Source organism: Cajanus cajan, chromosome 1 (assembly GCF_000230855.2).
Source record: "Cajanus cajan strain Asha chromosome 1, NIPB_CcT2T_4, whole genome shotgun sequence".
In the NCBI taxonomy this organism is placed as follows: domain Eukaryota; kingdom Viridiplantae; phylum Streptophyta; class Magnoliopsida; order Fabales; family Fabaceae; genus Cajanus; species Cajanus cajan.
This window is the reverse complement of record NC_138517.1, coordinates 17,897,464-17,923,232: the sequence shown is the minus strand read 5'-3', so window position 1 is coordinate 17,923,232 and position 25,769 is coordinate 17,897,464. Positions and strand designations below refer to the sequence as shown.

Sequence of the window (25,769 nt, the reverse complement as noted above, 5' to 3'; positions counted from 1 at the left end):
ATTCTTTTTTAGAATTTGTTTGACCTTTCTAGATTTGTTTTGATTTCAATTTCAATGTTTACTTAAATGAGTGATAAGTATCCTCGATTTCCATATTTCTTTTAGAATTAGGCTATAAATATAACAAAAAATTTAGAATTAGATTGATTTTCTGGATTTTATCTTCTGAATTTATTTATCTTGATTTCATTTTCAATTTTTATATAATCGGGTGATAAATATGAATAAAAAATTATATATAGTTAGCTTTAATTTTTCTAAATTTATGTGTTGTTATATATATATATATATTAATTTCTTTTTTTTTATATTTTAAATTTCACAATGAAGATAAAAACATATTTAACAATTACTTTGATCTCTTGACTTGATTATGTGAATTTAATTTATTTAATTGAATGATCAATATTAAAATATTTTAAGAACTAACTCTAATCTTTTCAAATCACTCGGTTGTTATTTGAGAATAATAATCAATACTACCAGAGAGTTGTTATATGGTATACTTAAGAGTGATTTTTTTTTAAATCTGTTGATCTAGATTGTGTTTGAGAGAAGACATTTAAGTAGCTTATTAAGTTATTTTAACTAGTTTACAAGCTAATTCGATTAAATAAGCTTGTTTAGTATGGGTGTTTATAATTTATTTTTATAAATTAATTGAAATAACTCAGTTTGTAAGTCTTTTTTTTATTCTTTTTACTTTTTTATCCTTATTATTTTTTTGAAATTATTTTTTATTCTTTTTAATTTAAAAACTACTTTATCTTTCCTGTCATTTTCTCATCCTCGTTATAAGAATTATTTCTTGACATTTTATAATTATCAATTATCCTACAAAAAACTTCCAATTCAATTAGCTAGTTCACAAACTTATAATTTTTCAGTTCTTAACTAATAAGTTTTCAGCTCTTAACTAATAATTTTTCAGTTCTTAACTAATAAGTTCTTAAATTATAATTTAAAAACTTCCTGTCATTTGAATTATGGGCCTAATTGCAAAACTAATCAAATTTCTGTTTTGACCTTCGCTCGGTTATTTGGCTCTATCTAGAGCTACAGGACTCCGAATTGAGCAATCTTGATGGCGTTGGAAAGTTAAGAGAAAAAGCTACAAATGTCTCACTAATGTGCATCTCCTAATTCGAAGCCTAAGATGGTCAAAATGGAGCCCAAAAATGACCCACGGAATCTGGAAACGTTTTGGGCCTTATTTTGCAATGTTCAAATCAGTTTGGGCCCAATTTGACCCAAGCCTTCTAGAAGGGCAAAAGGGTAATTTAAGAAACCCTAAAAGAGGGGAGAAGGGAGCCCTCTTCAACGAAAATAATTTCCCTCGCGCGCGCCCCTGAAGCTGAAACCCTAAAAAGTCTCGCGCGCCCCTGGGATAAGCTCATGACCTTCCGCGGGCACCACATCCGGCCTTACGTGGTGGGAGACTAGTGCTTCCCGCTTCTACTGCAAGAAGGTTCTCGAATCCTACACTGAAGTCTCCGACATCGACGCCATCATCGAGCAATCCAACGAACCCCTCCCCGCCGCCTCCACCACCCTCATAAGCCTGTCAGTCTTTCTCCTCTTCCTTCCGCCAATGCTCTGTAACGTTTCTCATCTTGTTTCATTTGTTTAGTGCTGGAACACATGTATCTTTTAAGGGTGTTTGGGTGGAACACGTTTCTTTGCACTAAATTTATCATGTGATAAAAATTATGCTATTGGCTTCTCTTTGGTCTTTTTCTGCTTCTGCCCAGCACTGTTTCGATGGAATGGAATGCCATCTCCAATGTGTAGAGAGATTGGGCCACCTTGTTTTATTCATTATTCTTTTTATATTTATTTTCCTTTTTTTAATGCTTTGGATGATACCTTTCCTCCTTTGTTGTACTTTCCTTTTCCCCCCTCATTAATAGTTTCTTTTGTTTAAAAATAATTATTTACCAAAAAAATAGTATGCCTCGATAAGTGCATGGTCTTGCTGTGATAGATATTCTGGAATTTAAATTTGTTTTTACTTTTCGTGTTTGCATTTTGAATTTCTTTTAAGATAGCCATCTTCTGCAGGAATGTCCTTATGAAAGAATCACAAGAGGTGCAATTACAACAAAGGTCAATTGAAGAAGGTTTTCCTTTGATTTAATATTACAGTGATTATTTTTTAGCCTATAATTATACTCTATCTAGTTTAACATAGAATCATGTACTGGCGGATCTTGTACGGGCATATTTTTGTGATATCTATTATCTAAGTTGATAGAAAAATGTTAAATTGCTATTATGTTCTTGATTAATTTTTTTATTATAATATGCAACTCACTACCAAACATTAAGTTAATTTTTAATGAAAAGAGAATAGACAAAGAAAATGGGGGAAAGTGCCTTGTTTAGCATGTATTTCAAATCAAATAGTCATACATATCCGTTGTTGTTCTCTGTGGATATAAGGTACTGATATTTTGGGTTTGGGTCATCTTTTGCAGAACCTCATCCAAGAATTGTCAAATCTCCAGTATTTTTGAAGTCATGCTCAAAGACTATTGTCCTTGTTTGTACATTCCTTACCTTCATTAAAATAGTTTGACTGTGTGTGGCCTTCATCTCACCCCCCCCCCCCCCCCGCCCCCTCCCCTTTTTTCCTCTTTAGGTGGCCAGTGCAGGATATGGCTTGTACCACACTGTTGCAGCTGATATTTTTGAAACTGTAAGGTCCAGGAATGGATTAACAGTTGCCATAGTTTTGAAGCCATTTAGATTTGAAGGGCTTAGACGACAAGATGAGGTATCTTTGATGCTTTGATTTATATACTTTGTTATTGTAATGATGTAAGAAATCACAACTACAAAACAATAATCTTTCATGTTTTTTAAACATTTCCACGTGCAATATGATAAATATTTATGTGGGTTTAACATCTTATCAATTATGATTACTTAGGAAAATTCCATTGAAGGTTATTGGCTATCTTAATTTTTTTAACTTTATGATTGCCTAAGATTCCTTGACTAATGTTAATGTGTTGCTATTAAATCATTTTTTAGATCATTTAGTCTGTATGAGATGTTTATCTGGTGCCATAAATTCTCAGGTGAAAGTCTTGATGCAGAAACTTAAGGAGAACACCAATTTACTTATTGGTGAGTTATGCTTCATATGCTTGCTTGTTAAAAATATTACTGACAAACTTCTTATCTGGCTCATTGGTCCAGGAATGGTTATTGTTGTCTTTTAACTGAAGGAAATGAATTTGTGTAGGTTGTAGAGACCGCATTGGCTTTGCAAGAAGCAGGGTGCTTTGCTGTTGTTCTGGAATGTGTGCCTGCACCTGTTGCTGCCGCAGCAACAGCAGCCCTTCAAATTCCTACTATTGGAATTGGGGCTGGACCATTTTGCAGTGGACAGGTCAGTTGGCCTGATTGCTCTTTTGGCTAAAGGATGAGTGCGGCCTACATTGGTGGCAGTGGCACCAATTTTGTATAGCTAAATATGCATGATCATTGTTTTATTTGTTTCATCAAATTGTTGTTTTGGACTTTCTGTTTCGTGATTAATTGTTTCTCTTGAATGATATTGCCACTTTCATATGTATGCGTGTAGAAATTATTGAGTTTTGAGAATATTTTAAGATTGATCTTGAGTCTCTTTAGTCTTTACTGCTTATAGCAAGGGATGGAATTCTAATGTGGTTACCCCTTAGTCATTATTCAGATAATTGAACAAAGCATTGCTTGTGAGTTTCAATTCTACTTTACACTTGTTCTTCTGGTGAAGAGACGAAAGAAATCTTTTCTAGGTAAAGCTTAAAGCAGAAGATTTCTAATTTAGTTTCATTGTTCGTGCAGGTTCTGGTTTACCATGATCTGCTTGGTATGCTTCAACACCCCCACCATGCAAAGGTATTTGTAGCATACCTTAACCTTGTTCTTCTTTCAAACATCATAGGATTCATTGCTAATTTTGAGGTGACGTATCTTTTTCAGGTTACTCTAAAATTCTATGTTAGTCTGACTACATTCCCTCAAGCTTTTTTGATAAAGTTTGGCATCATATTGTCATCAATATGGTGCTTTTTGGTCTTGCTATTTAATTTTTTTAGATATCTGATTTACCATTAAAAATATTAATGAGCAATAGTTACAATTCCACAATGATAAATCAAGAGTTAATAACAAGCCTGCTTTGGTTCCCCCTGTCAAGCTCTTTTGCTTGTGGAATTGTTATTGACATTAGGTTAAATATAAACATTGATTTATTAGTTGCTTCTCTTCAGAGAGTAGTAGATGAGAGGACAGCTAAAGCCACAGAACTTGAGCAGAAGGTGGCACTTCTTGAGGTACATGAATAAATAGTTAACGTTTTTTCCTTTTTGAATGTGAAGGCTGATTAGTGATTACTATTCTGAAAGAAAAATCTGCTAAAATGTTTTTGGTAACATCTATTATCAGGTTGAATGTGCAACTTTAAATCAAGAACTACAAGACATGGAAGCCCGTGTGCGCCGGGAACAAAAAAAGTCACCAGAAGAGGCAAATCAAGTAAAACAGGTATTTAAACAGATTATTGAGAAGAAAGTAGGCCATTTTTTTAACTTTATTAGGTTTCCTTATATTTCATACTGTCTACAAAGTTTATCGATAAGTGTATAGCATATTTAGAGTCAATGTCGTTTGTTGTTTATTGCCACCAATTCAAAGCACTTTCGATTTTCTGTATAAATATAACTAGAGCACATATTTTGATTATTTTCTATCTTTTATGCATATTAAATGTCATTGTTTAGAAGTAGACCGTTCCCATTATTGATACGTTTGGTTTCTCTGTTTCAGGCTGAAATGCAAAAAATGAGAGTTGAAATGGCTGCCATGAAGAGGGATGCTGAGCATTACTCACGTCAGGTAATAATTATGTGTTCCTTTAATATTCTCTTGAATAAAATTTAAATTCACCAGTTGGATATAGAAATAAATAAAACCTCCGTGTTTCTTTGTGGGCAAAACTTAGACTTAATGGTCATACTGCTGCATTTCCAGTGAAATTTTCAAGTAACGTCCTCGTGTACTGCATCATTTTCTGTAGTTTTTATCATATAAGCTGTCTTGTTTCTAATTTTGGGGTTAAATAACAGTAAAAACACTTGGTAAAACCATTTCTTTGCCTAAATGTGTGCCTTGTGGATTTTGATCTCTAAATGATGAAAAGTATCATGGCTATGGATATACTCCAATGAAGCTTTATTGTCATAGTTACACTGATAGAGGTCATTCATTTAAGCACATCATTAATCTTGGGAACTCCTCTTGATGTCTGTATTGTTCTTTTATCTTCATTTTAAATGATATCATGCATTTTCATAAAAAAGACTTGATATTTTTGTTTTGATTGATATTGTTTCAATAATAGTCTCTGGTAATCGATTACAATAAATGGGTAATCGATTACCAGAGAACCTTTTATATAAATAACTTTCGAACATATGATTTCCATTGTCTGGTAATCGATTACATGTATAGGTAATCGATTACCAGAGTTTTAAAACAATAGTTTTCTCAAATTCAGTAATCAAACAGTTAGCGAGGGATTCATCCCAGTTAGTGATGGATAAAATCCGTCGAAAATAGCGAGGGATTTAATCCCTCTCAAATAGCGAGGGATTTTACATACCTCTCAATCCCTCTCAAATTGCGAGGGATTTTACATACCTCTCAATCCCTCTCAAATTGCGAGGGATTTAATCCCTCACAAATTGCGACGGATTTTTATTAATTTCTAAACATTTATTGTTACAAATTTGTGACGGAAATTATATTGTTTGTGACGCCTTAATTCCGTCACTAATTGTGACGGAGAAAATAATCCGTCACTAAATATTTTGTGACGCCAAATTTTGTGACGGAATCATTTCCGTCACAAATTCCGTCACTAACTTATTTGTGACGGATTTTATGAAGTTTAGTGACGGATTTTTTCCTTCTCTAATTTTAATTTTTCTAGTAGTGTTCCATCTCATAAGCAAAACGCATAACTAGGTATGTTCGTAAATCAATCGTTAAAAAAGAGTCTTGAGAAGAATGAATTTAAATAAATGAAAGTATAAAAAGTGGGGAAGAATGAAAGCAAGAAACAGAGCAGAGAATACCTAACAGAGAAGAAGGTGTGGCGAGGGAGTGTTGGAACGGAAGGTTCAAAACAAATTAAAAGCGCTGTGTTATTAGCATTCTTCCAATATTTTAAGGGAGGTGTAGGGTGTGAGGGTGCGGGAAAGGGGTGTAGGGTGTGGGGGTGCGGGGAGGGGGTAGGGTGCGGAGAAGGGGGTGCGGGGTGCGGGGAAGGGGTGTAAATTTAGAAATTTTATTTTTTTTAAGGGTAATTTAGACATTTTATATATTTTTTTTTAAAAAGGAGGTGTGTTTATATGAGAGTGGAGGTGTGTTTATCATCTGCCAAAGTAATGCAGAGAAGACTCAGTTTTCCCAATTAAAGCCAAAATCATTAACGCGGCTTGGGTATAATCTCTTTCAACAATAATTATTCAAGATTTTATTAAATTATTATTCAAACATGTATAATATATGATAATTTTTTTATTTTATATAACTTACAATAAATAAATATTTCATGAAAATATAAACTATTTTATTATTAAAATATTGGTTTGAAGAAATAGTTTTAGACATATAACTATTCTTTTTACATCTTGGACAAATAAGTTATATTTTAGATTCATGAAAAATATTTTATACTATAATAAGGAAACTATTTTCAATCTGTTTTAGTTGTTGAAAATAAAGTAATAGTATCAATAAATATTTAATAATTATGAATAAATGTATTTATCCATTAAAGTTTCATTGTAATTAAGGACTTTTACATCTAAAATGTTCTTATTGCTTCTTATACCGATTTAAAATATAAAAATATGTGATAAAGAAATATGCGTCATTTTCATACATCCAAAGGCATAGAAATTAAGTTTTTCACCAAGTAATTTGATTTGGATAACAATCTTCAAAAGTCTGTTAGTAAATATTCATTTTCTTTCATTTTTACAGCTTTAAACTTTCTCTTTAGGTTCAACACTTGCATTTTTTTTGTTCTTTGACTCCCTTGGAACTCCTCTTGCAGCTTATCTCATGCCTCTTTGCTATCTTAAGAGTCAGAATCTTGATAAATACATCATCATGTAGTTTTGCTTGTATAATGGCAAGAGTTCTTTCTTCTTTTGTCATTTCATCATTGTGACTCCTCAATTGAGCTACTGTTGGATTTTTTTGGTGAAATGAAGGTGAATTACTTCCATTATTTTCCACTATAACTCACAAACTTTGAGCTCTAAGATAAGTCCTCATTTTCGTAGCCCACAAGTGATAGTTTTCACCAGCAAATATAGGAGGTGGAGATAAAGAATTACTACTAGAAGCCATTTTTGTGTTTGAAGGTTTTTTTTGTTGGTTTCCTCTCTCTCTCTCTCTCTCTCTTTTCTCTCTCACAGACCCTTAAAGATCAATGAAACTCTTGATACCATGTCGAAAAAAGAATATGAAAAAAAAAGAGGTATGACTAAACAAAATATAGAGGTTCAGATTAGAAAATCTGCAACATCATAAAAAAAGGTAAAAAAATTGATATGATACATTTGAATTATGAACTCGATTTTTCACACTTTGAAAGTGTTTACAACAAGTGGTTAAATACTAAAACTAACTAACCCTTGATTGAGTAAAGCAAACAACAAAATATAACAAAACTAACAAAGCAAATATCACTTGGTTGTACAACTTACTTTTTCTGAACATAAGCAACCTTTAGTCAAACTTACAAACAAAATAGAAAATTACAAAGACTTTAAAATATTTAATTATGAAAGTGAAAAAATCTCAACTACCAACAAAATCAACTGACTATTTACTTGTAACGATTAAAGTGAACATAGTGAAGTGTCATGGGTGGTTTAAAGGCTAGTAGGTACATATTTCTAATAATTTATTTCTTTGAACTTCATAGTATTTTTTTTTTCTTTTTCTGTAGTTAGTATACATCTTGGCATGAATATTGTTAGAGCCTATTTAATTCTTTATCCTTGTTAATGCTAACTCCAAGAACAAGAAGCACTTTTTACTTCATTATATCTCTTGTATGTTTCTCCAACACACACATATTCGATTCTCCTGTTTCTATAGTTCATGACTTGAGTAATGGTATTAACTTCTCCAAGAAATGAATATTTTTCAGAGAAATTTTCTTGTTTTAAAATGACTTCTCCAAAATTTAAAACTCTTAAAAAAAATGCCTACAAATTAATAGTGGAGATAAAATTTCCCAATTTTCCTTACTTTTAAAGATCATATAAATAGCAAACAAAGAGAGAGAGAGAGAGAGGGAAAAGAGGAGACGAAGAATATGAGATAGAGAGAAAAAAAAAATTCAGGAGAAAGAAAGGAGCTTTGAAGGAGGTTTTGGAAGGTTGATATCCTTTGGGAACAAGGATTTTTGCTTCACCATTATCTTCTTATTTCCTCTTGTATTCTACCTCTTTGTATCATCCAAAGCCCTCATCATAAGTGGTTGATTTCTCTTGAATTGGGTTAGACTGTAACTACCAACACTAGTGTAATCCTTTGAATCATAAATACATATATATATTAAATGTGAATTTTGTAAATCCAACCGTTAAATTGAAAGTTCACATCACTTTATACGTGTATATCAAATTTTGTTAAAATAAACAACAACTGGAAGGTAATCCAAGTGTTCATATTTTAGTGTATTTTGAAATGAATATATTAAATCAATTTTGTTTTATAAAAATGAAGTATCAAATCATCTTGGATTAATATAAAATTTTGTATATATAATCTATAAGAGATATGAACTTTCAATCAAACAATTGGATTTACCAAATTCACATTTAATATAAAGTTATTGAGCAGTGTAATACTTTGTAAAAGTCACATTTAATATATATATATATATATATAGACACACACACACACACACACACACACACACATATATATATATATATGAAGGAGTTATAATTTCAATGGTGTAAATTTTACTAAGTGTTACACTGCTCAATAACTTTATATTAAATGTGAATTTTGTAAATTCAACCGTTAAATTGAAAATCTTTTACTCTTAAATCATATATACAAAATGTTATATTAATCGAAGATGATTTCTTATAAAACAAAATTAAATCTGTCGGAAAATTTATATTTTCGATGAGAAAATTTTTGTAGGAAAAGCTATATAATTGAAAGAATATTTCAAACAAATTTATATTTGTCGAAAATGTAAGAATTAGTTTTAAATTTGATATGAAAATATTATGATATAATTAGATAAGATTTTAAGTTAGTATTTTATTAATGGTTGATAATTAAAAAATAAAACATAGATAAATACATTTTTTGAATTTTATATGTTTGATTTAAGATAAATTACAAAACAACTCTTGGTAAAATTATTCCGCTCAATAACTCATGGTGTGTGTTGAATTTCATCGATGCAATTAATTGTTAAATTTAAAGTTATTAAATTTTACTAATAATTAATATAAAAAGATAATTAGTTTTGGAATAAATTATTTGCTAATTATCAATATAATTGAAACATTAATTATTTTAAATTATTTAACTAAAATCTTATTGACAATTTACTATATGATCTTAATATTTTTCTATAATTAATATCTGATTTTAAATTTGATATGAAAATATTATATATAACTAGATAAGATTTTAAGTTAGTATTTTATTAAAAGTTGATAATTAGAAGAAAAAAAATAAGGATAAATACTTTTTTTGAATTTTATATGTTTGATTTAAGGTAAATAAATATATTAAATTAATTAATAATTTATTTAAAATATTAAAATTTAATTTATAAGTATGTAATAAATAAATATTTATAATTTTATAAATTATATTATCATTATAAATTATAAAATTAAATAATTTAAATTATAATTTTAAATAGAAATAAGTAGATGTTAATTATAAAAGTAAGTACATATAAGTAAAGAATAATTAAATATATTATTATTATTATTATTATTATTATTTGTAATATAAAATTATTATATATTATTATTATAGTACAAATATGAGATTGTATATTTGAGGATGACTTAAGTGAATTAATTTTTACAAGTTATACTGACAACATACATATACATTTCGGTAGCTTACTCATTAGAACTTCACAGTTAAGAGTGCTTGACCTGGAGTAGTACATGGATGGGTGACCTTCTGGGAAGTTTTCTAGAAATTGCACAAGTAAGGATAAAACACGCTAAACAGTGAAATATTGTGAAATAGAACCCTTGAGAGGCCAAATATGAGGATTGTTACATTAATAAATTTATTAAAATTAAAAAAAACATTATAATTTCTGACAGAAAGTTCCGTCAGAAATTTTTGATTGAAATTTCTAATAGATTTTTCTGTCGAAAATATCTGACGGATATTTCTGACAGATATTTCCATCGGAAATTTCTGACAGAATTTTCTGACGAAATTTTTCGTCAGAAATTTCCGTCAAAAAATTATTTCTAATGGATTGAAACCCGTCAGAAAAAGAAAAATCCGTCGGAAATTTTCAAAATTTTTTATCGGAAATCAGCATTTTTTTTATAGTTAATAAAAGATTAAAACGAGACATTAGGATTAATTAATTTTAGAAGAAATTAAAATTGTTACTCTCTTGAAGACCCTTAATTTTGTGGTTATTTAAAAATAATATAAAAAATGACTTTAAAATTTGTGACAAGCCCATGTATCTCGAGTATATAGGGGGGCAAATAAACTATTTTGCAATACAATAGACCCACGTGGTTCATGTACATGTGGGCGCAAGTCTCACCACTCTTATTAGCCTTTTTGTATGTCTATATTACAACTTCATATATAAGCCATTTTTCAAAAGCAATACTAGCCAATGTAAGACTTATTCCTTTTGTAATACCTTATATATAATATAACTATACACTAGTGAAAAATGGCTTTTAAAATTAGTTATTTTTAACTTTTAAAACCGGTTCCACAACCGATTTTGAAAGAGTCGATTTTAAAAGTTAGACATTTAAAATCGGTTAAACAACTGATTTTAAAAGTTAACTTTTAAGATCGGTTATTTTATAACCGATCTTAAAAGTCCGGGCGGCGAAAAAAAATTAAACTGGAACGGGCCGTTCCAGGCTAGTTAACTTGTAGAATGGGCCGTTTTCCATGGAGAACGGGCCGTTCTCCTTGCAGCACGACCTTTTCTCCATGGAGAACGACCCGTTCCCTTGTAGAACGTCCCGTTCTCCTTGCAGAACGGCCCGTTCCAGGTTTGAAATTTCCCAAACTGAACCTACAACGAAAATAGAGACGAGAAAAGCATGAGAAAACGAAAAGAGACACAAGAAGAACATGAGAAGACGAAAATAAAAACGAAAACGACAACAAAATTTACCTTATTGGAGACTTTAAAAAATGAGAGCGTTAGAGAGTAAAAAAGGAATAGAGAGAAAGATTAAAGAGAATGAGAATGGAGAGGAATATAAAAGATTTCTGACGATACTTTTAAAATTGGTTATTTAAGAACCGATTTTGTATACTACATACAAAATCGGTTCTGAAATAACCGATTTTAAAAGTAACACTTTTAAAATCGATTCTTAAATAACCAATCTTAAAAGTAACACTTTTAAAATCGGTCGTAAAACTTTTAAAATCGGTCGCTTTTAAGATCGGTTATTTTATGACCGATCTTAAAAGTGCCACTTTTAAGATCGGTTCTTTTGTAACCGATCTTAAAAGTTACAAAATAACCAATCTTAAAAGTACTTTTAAGATCAATTACTTTGTACCGATCTTAAAACTCCGATTTTAAATCTAATTTTTACACTAGTGATACCATACCATTTTTTAATAATTTTTCATAAAATATAAATTCAACTGACATAACTATTATATTTGATCTATTACTAATTGGATAAAGTATACAAAATTGCATACAATTAAAAAATGATTTGATAATTTATCATATCACTTTATTTTACCTATAAAATAATATTAAAAATACGTGTAAATAACTATTATTAAATAACATATTTAGAAGAGTCCAAATCATTTGAAATTCAAAATGTATGATCATGAGTGTAATATCCTCAAATACAATAGTTGAATCATTTAAATCTTCATTTTATAAAAAAATATTGAATATCATTTCACCAATTCAGCACTATGGTGTCATCTTTATTTTATATGTAAATATATAAATATATGCATACTAAACACACAAAAAATAATAAGGTCCCTTGGTATAGTAGACGCAAATTTGTTTGTTAAAATAAAATTTTGGTCCTTTATTTTAAATTTATATTAGGTTTCAGTTTGATATCTTAAGTTTAATAGTTAACTTTAATTCCTTAGAATATTTTTATTGGTAAAATTAGTCCTTCCGTTGTGCAACAATTCAAACACACCAGAATTATAAGAATATAGTGATTTGTACATGTGTGAGATTGTGTAGTTTATGATACAGAAAGAAAAAAATTTATATTACATATACTAATAAGATGCATCTACTTTTTGATATCTCTTAAAAAATACTTTCACAGTTAAGTGTATTTGACTTGGAACAATTTAAGGACGAGTCACCTTCTTGGAAGTTTTTCAAAAATGTATGATCAATGAGGACAAAACATTGTGAAAAGTCTTGTATTGGTTTGTGGGATATGTCACTGATCCTATATGGGTAGTTGAGCATCTTAAAAAGGACTACCCATAAAGAATTTTGATAAACAAAGAGTTGTGATTTTGCACTAACAATATTAGTTACAAATCATGTGAAATTCTCACAACTTGTTACGTATTACTAAATTGACCAAATTAGTGAAAAAATTGACAAAAGAACCAACTAAATCTAAGAGCATCGGGAGTTTCTAATACGTTTCTTAATGCCATCTCATCGTTCTTTATTAAAATTTTGCACTGGAAATGATCCAAGTGGCACAGTGGGTTCCTTAAACCCTAGCAATATTGCTTACAGAAGCTCTGTTTCTAAAAAAAAGAAAGAGAGAAAAAATTCATTCTCAAAATAGATTTGTTGAAGAGAAAAATGTAGATTTTATCTCCCTAAAATAATACAAAATTATCAAATGAAAATGAAGATGAGAAGGAACTAGCCTGCCTTCGTCCACCTCTGCACATGCCTCTTTGTGCACCGCCAGTCCTTGAGCCGGCCTCGAGTTTGCCTCCGTGTGCATGCCAGTCCTTGAGCTCGCCTCTGCACGCACCACTCCATTTCCTTATTTCCCCGTCCTCCCCGCAACGAAAGTGGAAAATGAAGCAAAAATGTGCGCCTCTCCCTAATTTCACTTAAATATGTAATTTGTTTATTTTTAATATATAATATTCCTATATGCATTAAAATAAATGTGTAAAATTTTTAATTAATTTTTTATCTATATTTGAATATTATATTTTGTTAAATTAATATTTAATTATTATACTTAAATTATTACTAAATTATAAAATGTGATGTGTAAATAAAAAAATTATAAAAGTGTGGATGTTTATAAGAATCTAAAAATTTAATATAAATTGCTTAAAGTTAATATGGCACAATAAATCCATATAAAATGATCTAAGAACTCCTTTGTGATTCTTATAAGAACCCACATTGGAGATGTTCTAATATAGATACTTAAAGACTAAAACGTGTTCTTTTATTTTAGGTATTAAATACTTAATTAATAGAACATGTGTCCAAAATAACGGGTACATGTGGAGTTGAATAAACAATCTCAAACATAAAATTACTAAACTTGTTAATAAATTTTAATATTATTATCTTAGTATAAAAAAGCAAACACTTTGCATAATTTTTTTTTTAAATGAGGGGAGCCCATCCCATTTCTAATTAATGTTGTCATCACAAAAAATTGTAAAAATATTAGCAAATGTAAAACAAATTGTAAAGATTAAATTAAAATGGTGAAAAATATGTTTACCAGACATAAAAAATGATAAAATGATAAAATTTTGCTAATAAATTCAAATGCGCAGTACCTTTTAATTTTGATATTTTGTGGCATTTATCTCTCTATTTGGTTTATATATTTTAAACTCGACTCGATGATTAGCTAATATATCCGTCAAGTAGTCCAAGTAGTGTGGAAAAATAACAATGAAGGAGAAGACTGAATAGTTTTTCTACCATGACTCTCTGAAATTTCTTTTAAAATTATTATTGTTATTTGCTTGGCATGGAATTGTTTAGTTAAAAGAATGTAGTGGATGACCCAATAGTCAGTCAACCAAGACCACGACTTGTTGCCTATGGCTTTTGTGCATCAACTTATTGCTCTTTCGGTGAAATTGATATGAATGCATGGGAGAGCTTGTGTTTTGGGGCTAGAAATTTGAAAATGAGTTTAACATCACATAGTAGAAAGTTATGAATTTGTTTTTTTCACTTATATATTATAACATGTGTAACTCTAATTAAAGTGTAACTCATTTCACATTTGAATTCTAATAAAAAAAAATTTATGGATCCTCAAACTTGCACATGACGTGCACAATTTGCTTCACTCATATTCATAGTAGAGAGAAAATGTAACCTCTCAATATTGATGATAATAACCTATGTCAAGTGTTGATTTATCAATATTCGCAATATGTAAATGAATATTTAGCTTTTCGGTTTTCAAGCTTGCTTTGAGGAATGTGTAGAAAACTATGTAACATGCTTCGCGGGGTAGAATATTAAGCCAGAGTCTAAAGTCATCCATTAATGGAACATTAAGAGAGGGACAAATGATTTCTTTAAGTAAATTTCTTCACAAAGCACTTTAAGAGAGAAAAACAAAATAATTTTTATATAAAGCAAAATTATTCATAAGTTAATTTGAAATTCACTTTTACTGACTTTTCCAAAATTTCATTTTTAATTCAAGCATAAGTTAATTTATTTTTTACTAATGGCATAAGCTAGATTTAGTTTATCAAAAATTTATTTAACTTTTTTCTATTTTTTCAGAAGTCATTCTTTCAAATAAAAATTTTAAAAAAAATGTTGTATTAATTGTTGTCCAATTTTTATTATACATGTATCATTATTTTATTTAAAATACTTGTTGTAAATTAAAATGACTATATTGTATGAAACTCTTTTTAGAGATTCAAAAAAAATATTTTTAGTTGTCTTTTTTGACAAAGAATGTTTTTAGAAAATTTACTTAATTTTTTATATTTTTAATTTATCACTTTTATTTTTCTTTAAATTAAATTTCAGTATCTTAAAATAGTTAGTAATATTTTAAAATAATATGGTATTACAATATAAATTATTTATTATTAAATTTAAAATATAATTCAAGAAAAAGAAATATATATTTAAATTTTAATTATACAAAATAAAAAATTTATCTTTTGTATTTCAAACGCTAAATTACAGTCACCACTTATTTTCAATGAGAAAAATAATCTTCATTCAAGGAAGTGGTTTTGAAATGATTTCAATCATCAATACATTAATGTGCCACATTAGTTATTAATTAACAGTATTAGTGGTTAACTAATGGAATAATATTGTATAAAATTTAAAAAATTGAATTACAAAATGTACAATCTTAAAAATTAATAATGAAATTTGTAAAATATATATAAAAAAGTAACAGAAAATGCAGTTAAAGATATTTTTAATTTGATTGCAATATTTAGTTGATGTATCGATTAACTGGCCCATGAGTGGAAAACAAAAAAGTAATACAGAGAAGACTCAGCTTTTCCGATTAAAGCCAAAATCATAAACGCGGCATGGGTACAATCTCTTTCAACAATAATTCTTCAAGATTTTATTAAATTATTATTCAAACATGTATAATATATGATAATTTTTTTATTTTATATAACTTACAATAAATAAATATTTCGCGAAAATACAAACTATTTTATAATTAAAATATTGGATTGAATAAATATTTTTAGACATATAACTATTCCTTTTACATTTTGAACAAATAAGTTATATTTTAGATTCATGAAAATATTTTATACTGTAATAAGAAAACTATTTTCAATCTGTTTTAGTTGTTGAAAATAAAGTAATAGTATCAATAAATATTTAGTACTCAAGTCTTGTTGCTCTGTTTTGAATGCACACCACAAATCATAATTCTTAGCTATTGCTCTTTCTCGTAATGGGCAATTACTTTCTGAAAATGCTGTTTGCAATGTTAGTGTGCATTTGGCATACTCAACAATCCATTCATGGATTCAGCTCTCCATCACACGTGAAATGCATTGAGAAAGAGAGACAAGCACTCCTCAGCTTCAAACATGCTCTTCGATATGACTCTGGCATGCTGTCTACGTGGAGGGAAGATGAAGATAACAGAGATTGTTGCACATGGAAAGGCATTCACTGCAACAATGAAACAGGTCAGGTACACGTGCTTCATCTTCGTGGTTCAGAAACGCATTGTTTGATAGGTACAATCAATATCACTTCATTGATTCACTTACAAAATATTGAACACGTGGATCTCAGCCATAATGATTTTATATGGAGTTTCGGTGATCAGCAACTCATGAGCTCCTTCACTAACTTAAGGTATCTTAATTTATCATCGTCGGGATTTAAAGGAATTATTCCTTATGAACTGGGGAATCTCTCAGAGTTAGAGTATCTTGATCTAAGTGCCAATGATCTTTATCTAGATGGACAAGTGCATTCTCAACTTGGAAATCTCTCAAAGTTGAAGTATCTTGATCTTTGGGGAAATTCATTTTCTGGAGCAATCCCTTTTCAAGTCGGGAATCTTCCTATGTTGCAAACTCTTAGACTTGGCGGTAAGTTTGACCTTAAAATTAACGATGCAAAGTGGCTATCTTCTCTCTCTTCATTAACAACTCTTGGCCTTTATGATCTTGGCTCCTCTCATTCTTGGAAACAAATGATCCGTGAGACTATTCCAAACTTAACAGAGTTGAAGCTAGTTGGTTGTAGTCTTACAGATGAAGATATTTCATTTTTGTTTCCTTCTCATTCCAACCTTTCCACTTCTCTTTCCATCCTTGACCTCTCTGGGAATAAGCTCACATCATCAACATTTCAATTGTTGTTCAACTATAGCCTTAATCTCCGACAGCTATATCTTTCTGGTAATGATATTGATTTGTCATCTTCTTTCTATCCAAACTTTCCCTCGCTAGTTATCCTTGATCTCTCTGGAAATAATCTGACATCATTAATATCTCAAGGATTTTTCAACTTCAGCTCCAAACTACGAGAACTTTATCTACATGGATGCGGTCTTACTGATAAAAGTTTTCTTGTGTCATCTGCTTCCTATAAAAATTCTTCATCTTCTCTTGTCACCCTTGTGCTTTCCTATAATTCACTGAAATCATCCGCTATATTTGACTGGATTTTCAACTTTACCACCAATCTTCATAGCCTTTACCTTGATGAAAACTTGTTAGAAGGTCTCATTCCAGATGGATTTGGGAAAGTAATGAAGTCTCTTGAAGTTCTTCACCTTGAAGCTAACAAACTGCAAGGCGAGATTCCAGCTTCTCTTTCGAATATATTCACATTGCAGGAATTATACCTAAAAGATAACAACTTGAGTGGAGAAATTTCAAGCTTCATTCACAATTCTACACAGTACAAGAGACACTTGTTACAGACTCTAGATTTATCTTTTAACCGGATTACTGCCCTGCCTCCTAATTTTTCAATTTTGACATCTTTGAGGAGATTAGATATTTCCTATAACCAGTTAAGCGGAGAAATACCAAAAAGCATTGGGTTGCTTTATCAACTGGAGTACCTTCACCTAGAGGGGAATCACTTGGAAGGTGATATCAATGAATTGCATCTCACAAATTTGTCTAAATTGCAGGAGTTAGACTTAACAGACAACTCTTTGTATCTAAAGTTTGCTTCTTCCTGGGTTCCATCTTTCCAATTATTTAATTTGGGACTAGCTTCTTGCAAGTTGGGTCCTAGATTCCCAAATTGGCTCCACACTCAAAGGCACTTAAGCTTTCTAGATATTTCTGATGCTGGGATTGATGATTTTGTACCAGAGTGGTTTTGGAGCAAGTTACAGCATATAACTGGGCTGAATATGTCTTGCAACAGTCTTAAAGGTACAATTCCAAATTTACCAATCAAGCTTACTGATGATTATTATGCTATAATTCTAGGATCAAATCAACTTAAAGGTGAAATTCCAACTTTTTTATCACAAGCTTCTGCATTGGATCTATCCAAAAATAAGATTTCGGATTTAAATTCATTCTTGTGCACGAAAAGCGCAACCATAGCAATGTTTACTTTGGATTTATCAAATAATCAAATAACGGGACAACTGCCCAACTGTTGGAAACATCTAAAATATTCATTAGCATATCTTGATTTAAGCAATAATAAATTGTCAGGGAAGATTCCAAAGTCCATCGGTACTCTTGTTAATTTGCAAGGTTTGGTCCTACGAAACAACAGCTTAACTGGAGGCCTACCATTCACATTGAAGAACTGCACTAATTTAGACATATTAGATGTGAGTGACAACTTTTTGTTTGGTCCAATACCCTTGTGGATAGGAGAAAATCTACAAAACTTGAAAATCTTGAGCTTGAGAGTAAATGGCTTCTTCAAAAGTGTTCCTGTAAACCTATGTTATTTGAGGCAAATTCATCTCTTGGACCTTTCAAGAAATAATTTGTCTGGAGGAATTCCTACATGTCTGGGGAATTTTGCTGCAATGATGGAAAGGGAAATAACAAGTGAAATTGTAAAGGGTCGAAAAATAACATCTACAGAGACAAATATTGATATTTACGACTCTAACGTGTTATTCACGTGGAAAAGTCAGGATTATGTGTTTTGGAATCCTGAGAATCTTTTAAAAAGCATCGATCTCTCGAGTAATGACTTAACGGGTGCAATACCAAAAGAGATTGGATATTTACTTGGATTGATTTCTCTGAATCTATCAAGAAACAAATTAGATGGAGAAATTCCTACCGAGATCGGAAATTTAAGTTGGCTAGAATTTCTGGACTTGTCAAGAAATCATTTCTTTGGCAAAATTCCATTTACTCTTTCCAAAATTGATAGCCTTGGTGTGTTAGACTTATCAAACAATGATCTCAATGGAAGAATCCCATGGGAAGGACATTTGGAAACATTTGATGCCTCTAGTTTTGAAGGAAATCTTGAGCTTTGTGGTGAACCACTCAACAAAAGCTGCCCTGGAGACAAGACAACAGCAAAGCCTGAAGAATCAGCAGTCGATGGTGAAGAAGATAATTCAGTTTTCAATGAAGCATTATACATGAGTTTGGGGTTAGGATTCTTTGCAGGCTTTTGGGGATTATTAGGGCCAATAATACTTTGGAAACCATGGAGAATTGCTTATCTGAGGTTCTTAAACAGAGTGACAGACTATGTACTTGTAACAGTTGAACTGAATATAGCCAAGTGTTGTAGATGGTCGGAAAGCTAGCACTAGCAGGTAAGAAACTCCCTTAACTTCTCTCCTCTATTAGTTAAAAAATAAATCATTAACTCCTTTTGACGTGGAATGGGAGAATAATTTTCAATTATTCATCTTTGCATGAATTTGATAGTGTTAGAATTTACTTATTATACATTCTTTAGTCATTCTATTGCTGATTCCAAGATGTTCTGTTTTACTTCATTATTACACACATACATTTTTGCTTTATCAACTCCCTTGTTTCTTTACTTCGTGCTTTTGCAAATGTAGCTATTTTTCTAAAGATGATTACTTTTGTAGCTGTAAAGGATTTATAGAGGGTGTTCTGTTTAGAGAAATTTTCTTGTTTTCAGATGACATCTCTAATATTTAAACCTTGTAATGGTTACAGTACTTATGTATATTTTTGTACTCCAATGGCTAGTATAGATTTTTAGTTTAATTTATTTTGTTACTAAAACTTAGTCTTCAATTTTCTCCAGCAGGATTAATATATGTAATCTGAATGATATTACAAAATTTGCAGATTGTAGCAGATTAGCTTCAATCTGGGATGAAAGCTTCATGGATTGTTAGATGTGTAAGATATATAGTATTGATGTTTCTGGTGTAATGTAATGTAAAATTGTTGTTTCAAGAAACTTGCAGATTTGGTTTTTTTTTTTTTTTTTTTTTGTATGATCTATTTGTAATGTAATGTAATTTTATTTTATTTAAGTCATGACTATCAATTCCTATATATTAAACAAGAATTTTTAATTTGTGTGAGAGAGTTTTTAGAGACTTCTTCAACAAAAGAATTTGTAAAAAAAAATTTTAATTATAATTTCTGATCTGATTCAGTTTTTGTTTATTATAATTATTTATTAAACTAATATTAATATTTTAAAATAAATTTTTTATAAATAACAATTTTTTGTTATGATAAAAATTTATTATAAATTTAATATATTATATGTTTGTAAAATATTTATTATTTGTAATAAAATTTTTAATAAATAACATAATTTATTATATGTTTGTAAAATATTTATGTAAATCTTTATCAATTTATTAATATATTATACTATTTATTCATTTTTTTAATGACAAAAGATTAATTTTAACCTTCCATTTTAAATTTATAAAAAAAAAGTTAAAATGTTTCATTATAGCTAAAGTAATTTAGTAGATAATTAAGTTTGTGAGAGTTTTAGAAATTAACATCATTAAAATTAAGTTAATATGGCTAATAATATTTTTTATTATAATTTTTTTCTAATTCTTTTTACTTTTATTTTATTAATTTAGAAAAGATTATCAAATTTCACACACAAAATATGTATTAGAGTTCGAATTACATTTTTTTTTATATATATTATAGGGATTTTATATTATAGGAATTATGTAATTTTTTTATTTTTTACTGAATTATCTATAAATTAATCTAAAAAGAGATTGGTAAAGTTGCAAAGAATTAATATGTATTCACCGACTATTAAACTTGAGGGCATTATTTTCAACATTATATATTCATATTTTTGTAACTTTATTTATTATTTTTATATCTTTAATTTCAATTATCCTTCAAAGCATCTTATAATTGATGAGTTGATTTTAAAATTAGTAAAAATCTAGAAAAAAAAATGATGATTTTTTTCTTAATGACATAGTGGACTCAGAAAACTGAAATCACAATAAAATTCAATGTCTTACCAATCCCTTATACTCAACATCTAGTTCTTTATAATAGTAAATAGAGGAGTGTCACTACAATATTATACAATCTCATTATCTAATTATAACACTTATTTTTTTTAAATAATTTACACTCTTTAAGATAATTAATTAATTTAGTTAATATTTGTCAATAAGTTAAATCATTTTTTTATAATTATCCATAACATGTCTTAAATTAATTATCTATCATTCCACTTAATCATTTCTTATCAAATTAATTAATATTTGGAAGAGAGATATTTTTATATATTTATTTATCTTTTCCAATCTTAATCAATAAGAGACTGAATTTTTTATCTAGCTATTAGCTTCAAGAATTTATTACTTTTTCCTAAATGAATTCTTAACTAAATAAGAGTATTTTAAAGAATATGTAATTAATGCAATTGATAATTAGAAAAGGATATTAAATAAATAAAGGGACAAGCAAAAAAAGTGAAAAATATCTAATATATAGAGATGGAAGTAGCAGTGAGGTGGTTGTGCCAACTCAATTTCCAAATCTAGGGGACCTAGTATAGAAAAAATAGTTAACAAATAAAGTTTTTGAGTCATGTTGAGCATTGTGCTAAAAAGCCCCCAAGATACAACAAGAACATCTTAGAATAGAATTGAGGTTGTAGAACTAATAAGAAGAAAATTTAGAACCTAGAGTAAAAATACACAACATATACGAGAGAGAGAGAGAGAGAGAAGAGAGAGAGCTTTGTTGGGTATGTATTTCCCTTTCAATACAAACATCTGTTTATAGGGGGTTAGGGCATCAGGCAAAAATTAAAAAAAAAATCATTTAAAGAAAATAATGGGTAATTAAGCACCGATGGTCAAAAAATAAAAACCATTAAGATGAGATAACATGAGTAATCAATTTCAGAAGATGCTAGAATCATTACTCTTGTGAAAAAAGGGACTTAAAAATTTGTGAGAGCTCATGTATCTCGCACCCACGGGGAAAATAAGATGATTTGCACTACAATAGTCCCACTTTACCCATGTACATGCGCGAGTCTCACCATTTTTGCTAGTCTCTTTGAATGCCTATATCACAAATTGATATATAAAAGATTCTCTAAAAGCAATACTAGCCAACGTGAGACTTCTTCCTTTTGTAACCCCTTATATAAACAATCCCCACATATTACAAAAAGTAAGGAAAACATTTTAAACAAGAAAGATAAAAACTCTAGGTTCTTTTTATAGGATGTAATGCATCAAATCTGGTGTTTTAAGTTGTTGAACTATACTTTAAACTAATAAAACATAACATATAATGTTTTGACTGCAACAAACTATTGAGCCCGACCCTAAACTTTTGACATGTGTTAGAGGTTAACCAATCACAATACACCCCACAATTCTTGTCATTATCACTATGTTGGGCTTTTAGGCCATGCACCTGCCTGGTGGTATTCATGAGTGTTTTAGAGATCTCATTAGATCTCATACAAGAGACCACACTTGACACTCATGAAGGTAATTTTATCAAATGTATACTATAATTCATAGACCACTCATAAAGGATACAAAATTCATTCAAAGTTTGATTTTGTTAAGCTTTCTCATATTCGCATAAAACTTAACTATAAAACTTATACTCTCACTAATGCAATATCTAGCACTTTCTCACATCATAAGGAGGGACCAAAATGGATTTATGATCAATTTTAGTGCTAGCAAAACTAACAAAATTACTTGTTTTTCCTATTAAGTCTTCTTTTCGGGATCTCCAATTACAAAGGTTAGATTACCATCATTATTTGTTTTCAACTGGCTTAAGTCCCATTCCACTCAACATTTCTAAGATCATTTTCCTTTCTAAGTTTTGTCAAAGGATCTACTAAATTTCCTTCTAACTTCACAACATCAGTGGAACTTATTTCATCTTTTAGTAGTTGCTTTACCATATGATGTCTCTATTATATATGTCTATTTTTCCCATTGTATAAGATTTATTCTTCGTTATAACTATTGTTGGTTGGTTTTCAAAATGTATTAACACTGATAGGGTTGGTTTCTTTCCTAAAGGAATGATTACTAATAAGTTTCTCAACCACTTAACCTCAGTATCAATCATATCTATAGCTACAAACTTTGACTCCATAGTTGATTTAGAAATAATAGATTAATTGACTAATCTCCATGTAATTGCACCATCACGAAGTGGAAACACAGCGACTAGTAGATTTTGTCTCATCTGAATCAGAAATCCATATATTGTACCCTTCTAATACAACAAAAAATTCACTATACTCAATACCATAATATGTATATTTACTCAGTCTACCTACTGCATAAGCAACATTAAGTCTAGAGAAATTCATAAGATGTAGTAGACTCCCAATTATTTGGGCATAATGAGATTGAGCAACAAGGTCTTGTGGGGAAAAGACACACACTAGAAGGAGATTTGAATAATGTGTGTCAAAAAGTCACGTTTGTGTAGTAAAAATAAAAACACTTATTAGATGAAGCACTAGAGAAGAGTTAGAAGAAGCAACAAAGATTTTTATATTGGTTCATGTCAACCACCGAGATTACATCCAATTCTCAATCTAACCAGATTGAGTTGCACTAACTTTCACATAATCACGAGTATTCTTTTACCAAGCCACTTTTGACTCAAATATCTAAGTAGTCTTTGACTTGCCTCTTTAAGCAACTACTCAAGTATTCTTTGAACAACAAGTCTCTCCAAGCTTAGCACCAGGTATTCATTCAACCAAGCCTCTTTAGGCTTAACACTAAGTATTCTTTCACATAAGTCTCTCTAGGCTTAATACTAAGTATTCTTTCACACAAGTATCTCTATACTCAACACTAAGTATTCTTTCACACAAGCCTCTTCAAGCTCAAACCTTACAATAAGGCAATGAATGATTATAGAATTGTTTCATCTCTTCTAGACATGATGCAATCAACAATGCACTAGTACAAAAATCACTTTTAAAATTGGGGTTTTAAAATCGGCTCTTAAGCAACCGATGTTAAAAGTGATGCGGTGGCAATTTTGTAAATAATGACATTACTTTTTAAATCGGATACCTTTTAACCAATTTTAAAAGGTCTCTGATGCAACTTTTAAAATCGATTTTAAAAGCTACTGCATCAATTGATAATGCAACCGATTTGATTCTGCAAAAAACCATTAAGACTGAGTTTGCAAATTGCACAGTAATCACCGTGGCCCACAGGATACCAACCATGATGGATTGCAGTATGGTTCTTGCCATCAGTGATGGTCAGTTGCATATTGAGTGCCTTTATTTAATTCAGTTAAACATGCACTTTGTTTGACTAAGCCATAACTCTATTGTCATTTTCTATTGTTGACCTCATAACATTTTGCTGGTAAGTGGGAAAGTTGAGAGTAAAAATATTGGTTCATCCATATGTTCCTGATTATTTGGTTAGACACACAACAAAATATTAAGAAAAATGAAGTAGTTGATTCAGCATTTTCACTTTAGTGACAAAAATGTGAACATGTAAAATCTATGTACTTAATGTCACAAATTAACTATTATCACAAATAAAGGGTGAAGAAGACATTTTATCATTTTCTTGTTCTCTTTTAATGAAATGAAATGTGTGATTGTATTTATAGGAAAGCTGGCAGAGTATGATGAGCTAATGACCTTGATGAAGAATGAAAAATCATTGTTTGGGCAGCTTGTCAAGGAATACTAGTCTCATTTTCAATTTGCAGAATCACATTAAAGGCAAGAATTTGTTTTTATGCCAACATCTTTTCTCTATCTCTGCCACACCAGAAAGAGTCAAGAAGCCAACAAAGTGTAACTAGAAGTTATATGTAAAATGTACTATGTTATGAAATGAAAGAGGAATTTAAAGAAAAGGTGCAAGAGGGTTCATATATACATGATTGTAGTCAATAAATAAGTGAGGGTATTCATATAAATTGACTTGAATATGTAGTTGTTTTTTATAGGATAGAATCCCACATAGAAAAACTGGGAAGGAACCTTATAGGTTATGCAAAAGGTATCTTCCAAACTTTAAGTACTTGAGAGCGTGGAGTGTCCAACCAAAGTGTTGTTACTTGATCCTAATTAAGAAAAGAAAAATAAGACCTAAGACTTCTGATTGCATGTTTGTTGGTTATGTAGAACATAGTGTTGCCTATAGGTTTCCTCAAAAGTAATGCCATCAAATGCAATATTATCTTAGAAACTAACAATGCTGAATTCTTTGAGGACATATTTTCTTTAAAGGTTAGAATAAATGCTAGTACTAGAGAATATCATGATGATAGTTTTAAACAACCTAGTTAAGCATGTAGTGAAGATATATGTTAAGTATTAGAAGGAGTGTGAGACAAAGGAAAGATAACTCTTTTAGAGATGATTTCTATACTTACCTTGTTAATGGTGATCGTTTAAGTTATCTTGAGGCTATTAGTTCTCTAGATGTAGATCTTTGAAAACAAGTCATTAAGATTGAGATTAATTCCATCAAAAAGAACAATACTAGGATTTTAGTAGATTTACATAAAGGAGCAAAAACCTTTTGAGTGTAGGTGGATCTTTA

General features: G+C 29.9%; 2 protein-coding genes and 1 long non-coding RNA gene across 8 annotated transcripts; all 3 read left to right on the top strand.

Annotated features, from left to right (window-relative positions):
- The first annotated feature begins 1,551 nt into the window (after nucleotides 1-1,551).
- LOC145958534 (uncharacterized) lies at nucleotides 1,552-2,779 on the top strand. 2 transcript variants are annotated; one of them, XR_014434347.1, is made up of 4 exons: nucleotides 1,552-1,563; nucleotides 2,062-2,120; nucleotides 2,478-2,546; nucleotides 2,642-2,779. It is a non-coding gene; the product is annotated as an uncharacterized LOC145958534 (long non-coding RNA). The 2 variants fall into 2 exon arrangements; XR_014434346.1 differs by lacking the exon at nucleotides 1,552-1,563 and having other exon boundaries at nucleotides 1,605-2,120.
- A 271-nt stretch (nucleotides 2,780-3,050) lies between these two features.
- Nucleotides 3,051-5,268, top strand: LOC145950777 (uncharacterized). Its single transcript, XM_083062513.1, has 6 exons — nucleotides 3,051-3,209; nucleotides 3,251-3,397; nucleotides 3,838-3,891; nucleotides 4,266-4,328; nucleotides 4,441-4,539; nucleotides 4,822-5,268. The coding sequence occupies exons 1-6, from the start codon at nucleotides 3,051-3,053 to the stop codon at nucleotides 4,933-4,935; spliced, it is 636 nt and encodes a 211-aa protein (XP_082918639.1). The 3' UTR covers nucleotides 4,936-5,268.
- A 142-nt stretch (nucleotides 5,269-5,410) lies between these two features.
- LOC109793904 (receptor-like protein EIX2) lies at nucleotides 5,411-20,217 on the top strand. 5 transcript variants are annotated; one of them, XM_083076032.1, is made up of 3 exons: nucleotides 16,485-16,603; nucleotides 16,711-19,517; nucleotides 19,988-20,217. In XM_083076032.1, exon 2 carries the CDS (start codon nucleotides 16,818-16,820, stop codon nucleotides 19,506-19,508), a length of 2,691 nt encoding a protein of 896 aa, XP_082932158.1. In that variant the 5' UTR covers nucleotides 16,485-16,603; nucleotides 16,711-16,817; the 3' UTR covers nucleotides 19,509-19,517; nucleotides 19,988-20,217. The 5 variants fall into 5 exon arrangements, with proteins under 5 accessions (XP_082932154.1, XP_082932150.1, XP_029126279.2 ...); XM_083076028.1 differs by having other exon boundaries at nucleotides 5,411-19,517; nucleotides 20,039-20,217; XM_083076024.1 differs by having other exon boundaries at nucleotides 5,411-19,517; nucleotides 20,036-20,217.
- Nucleotides 20,218-25,769: the final 5,552 nt, after the last annotated feature.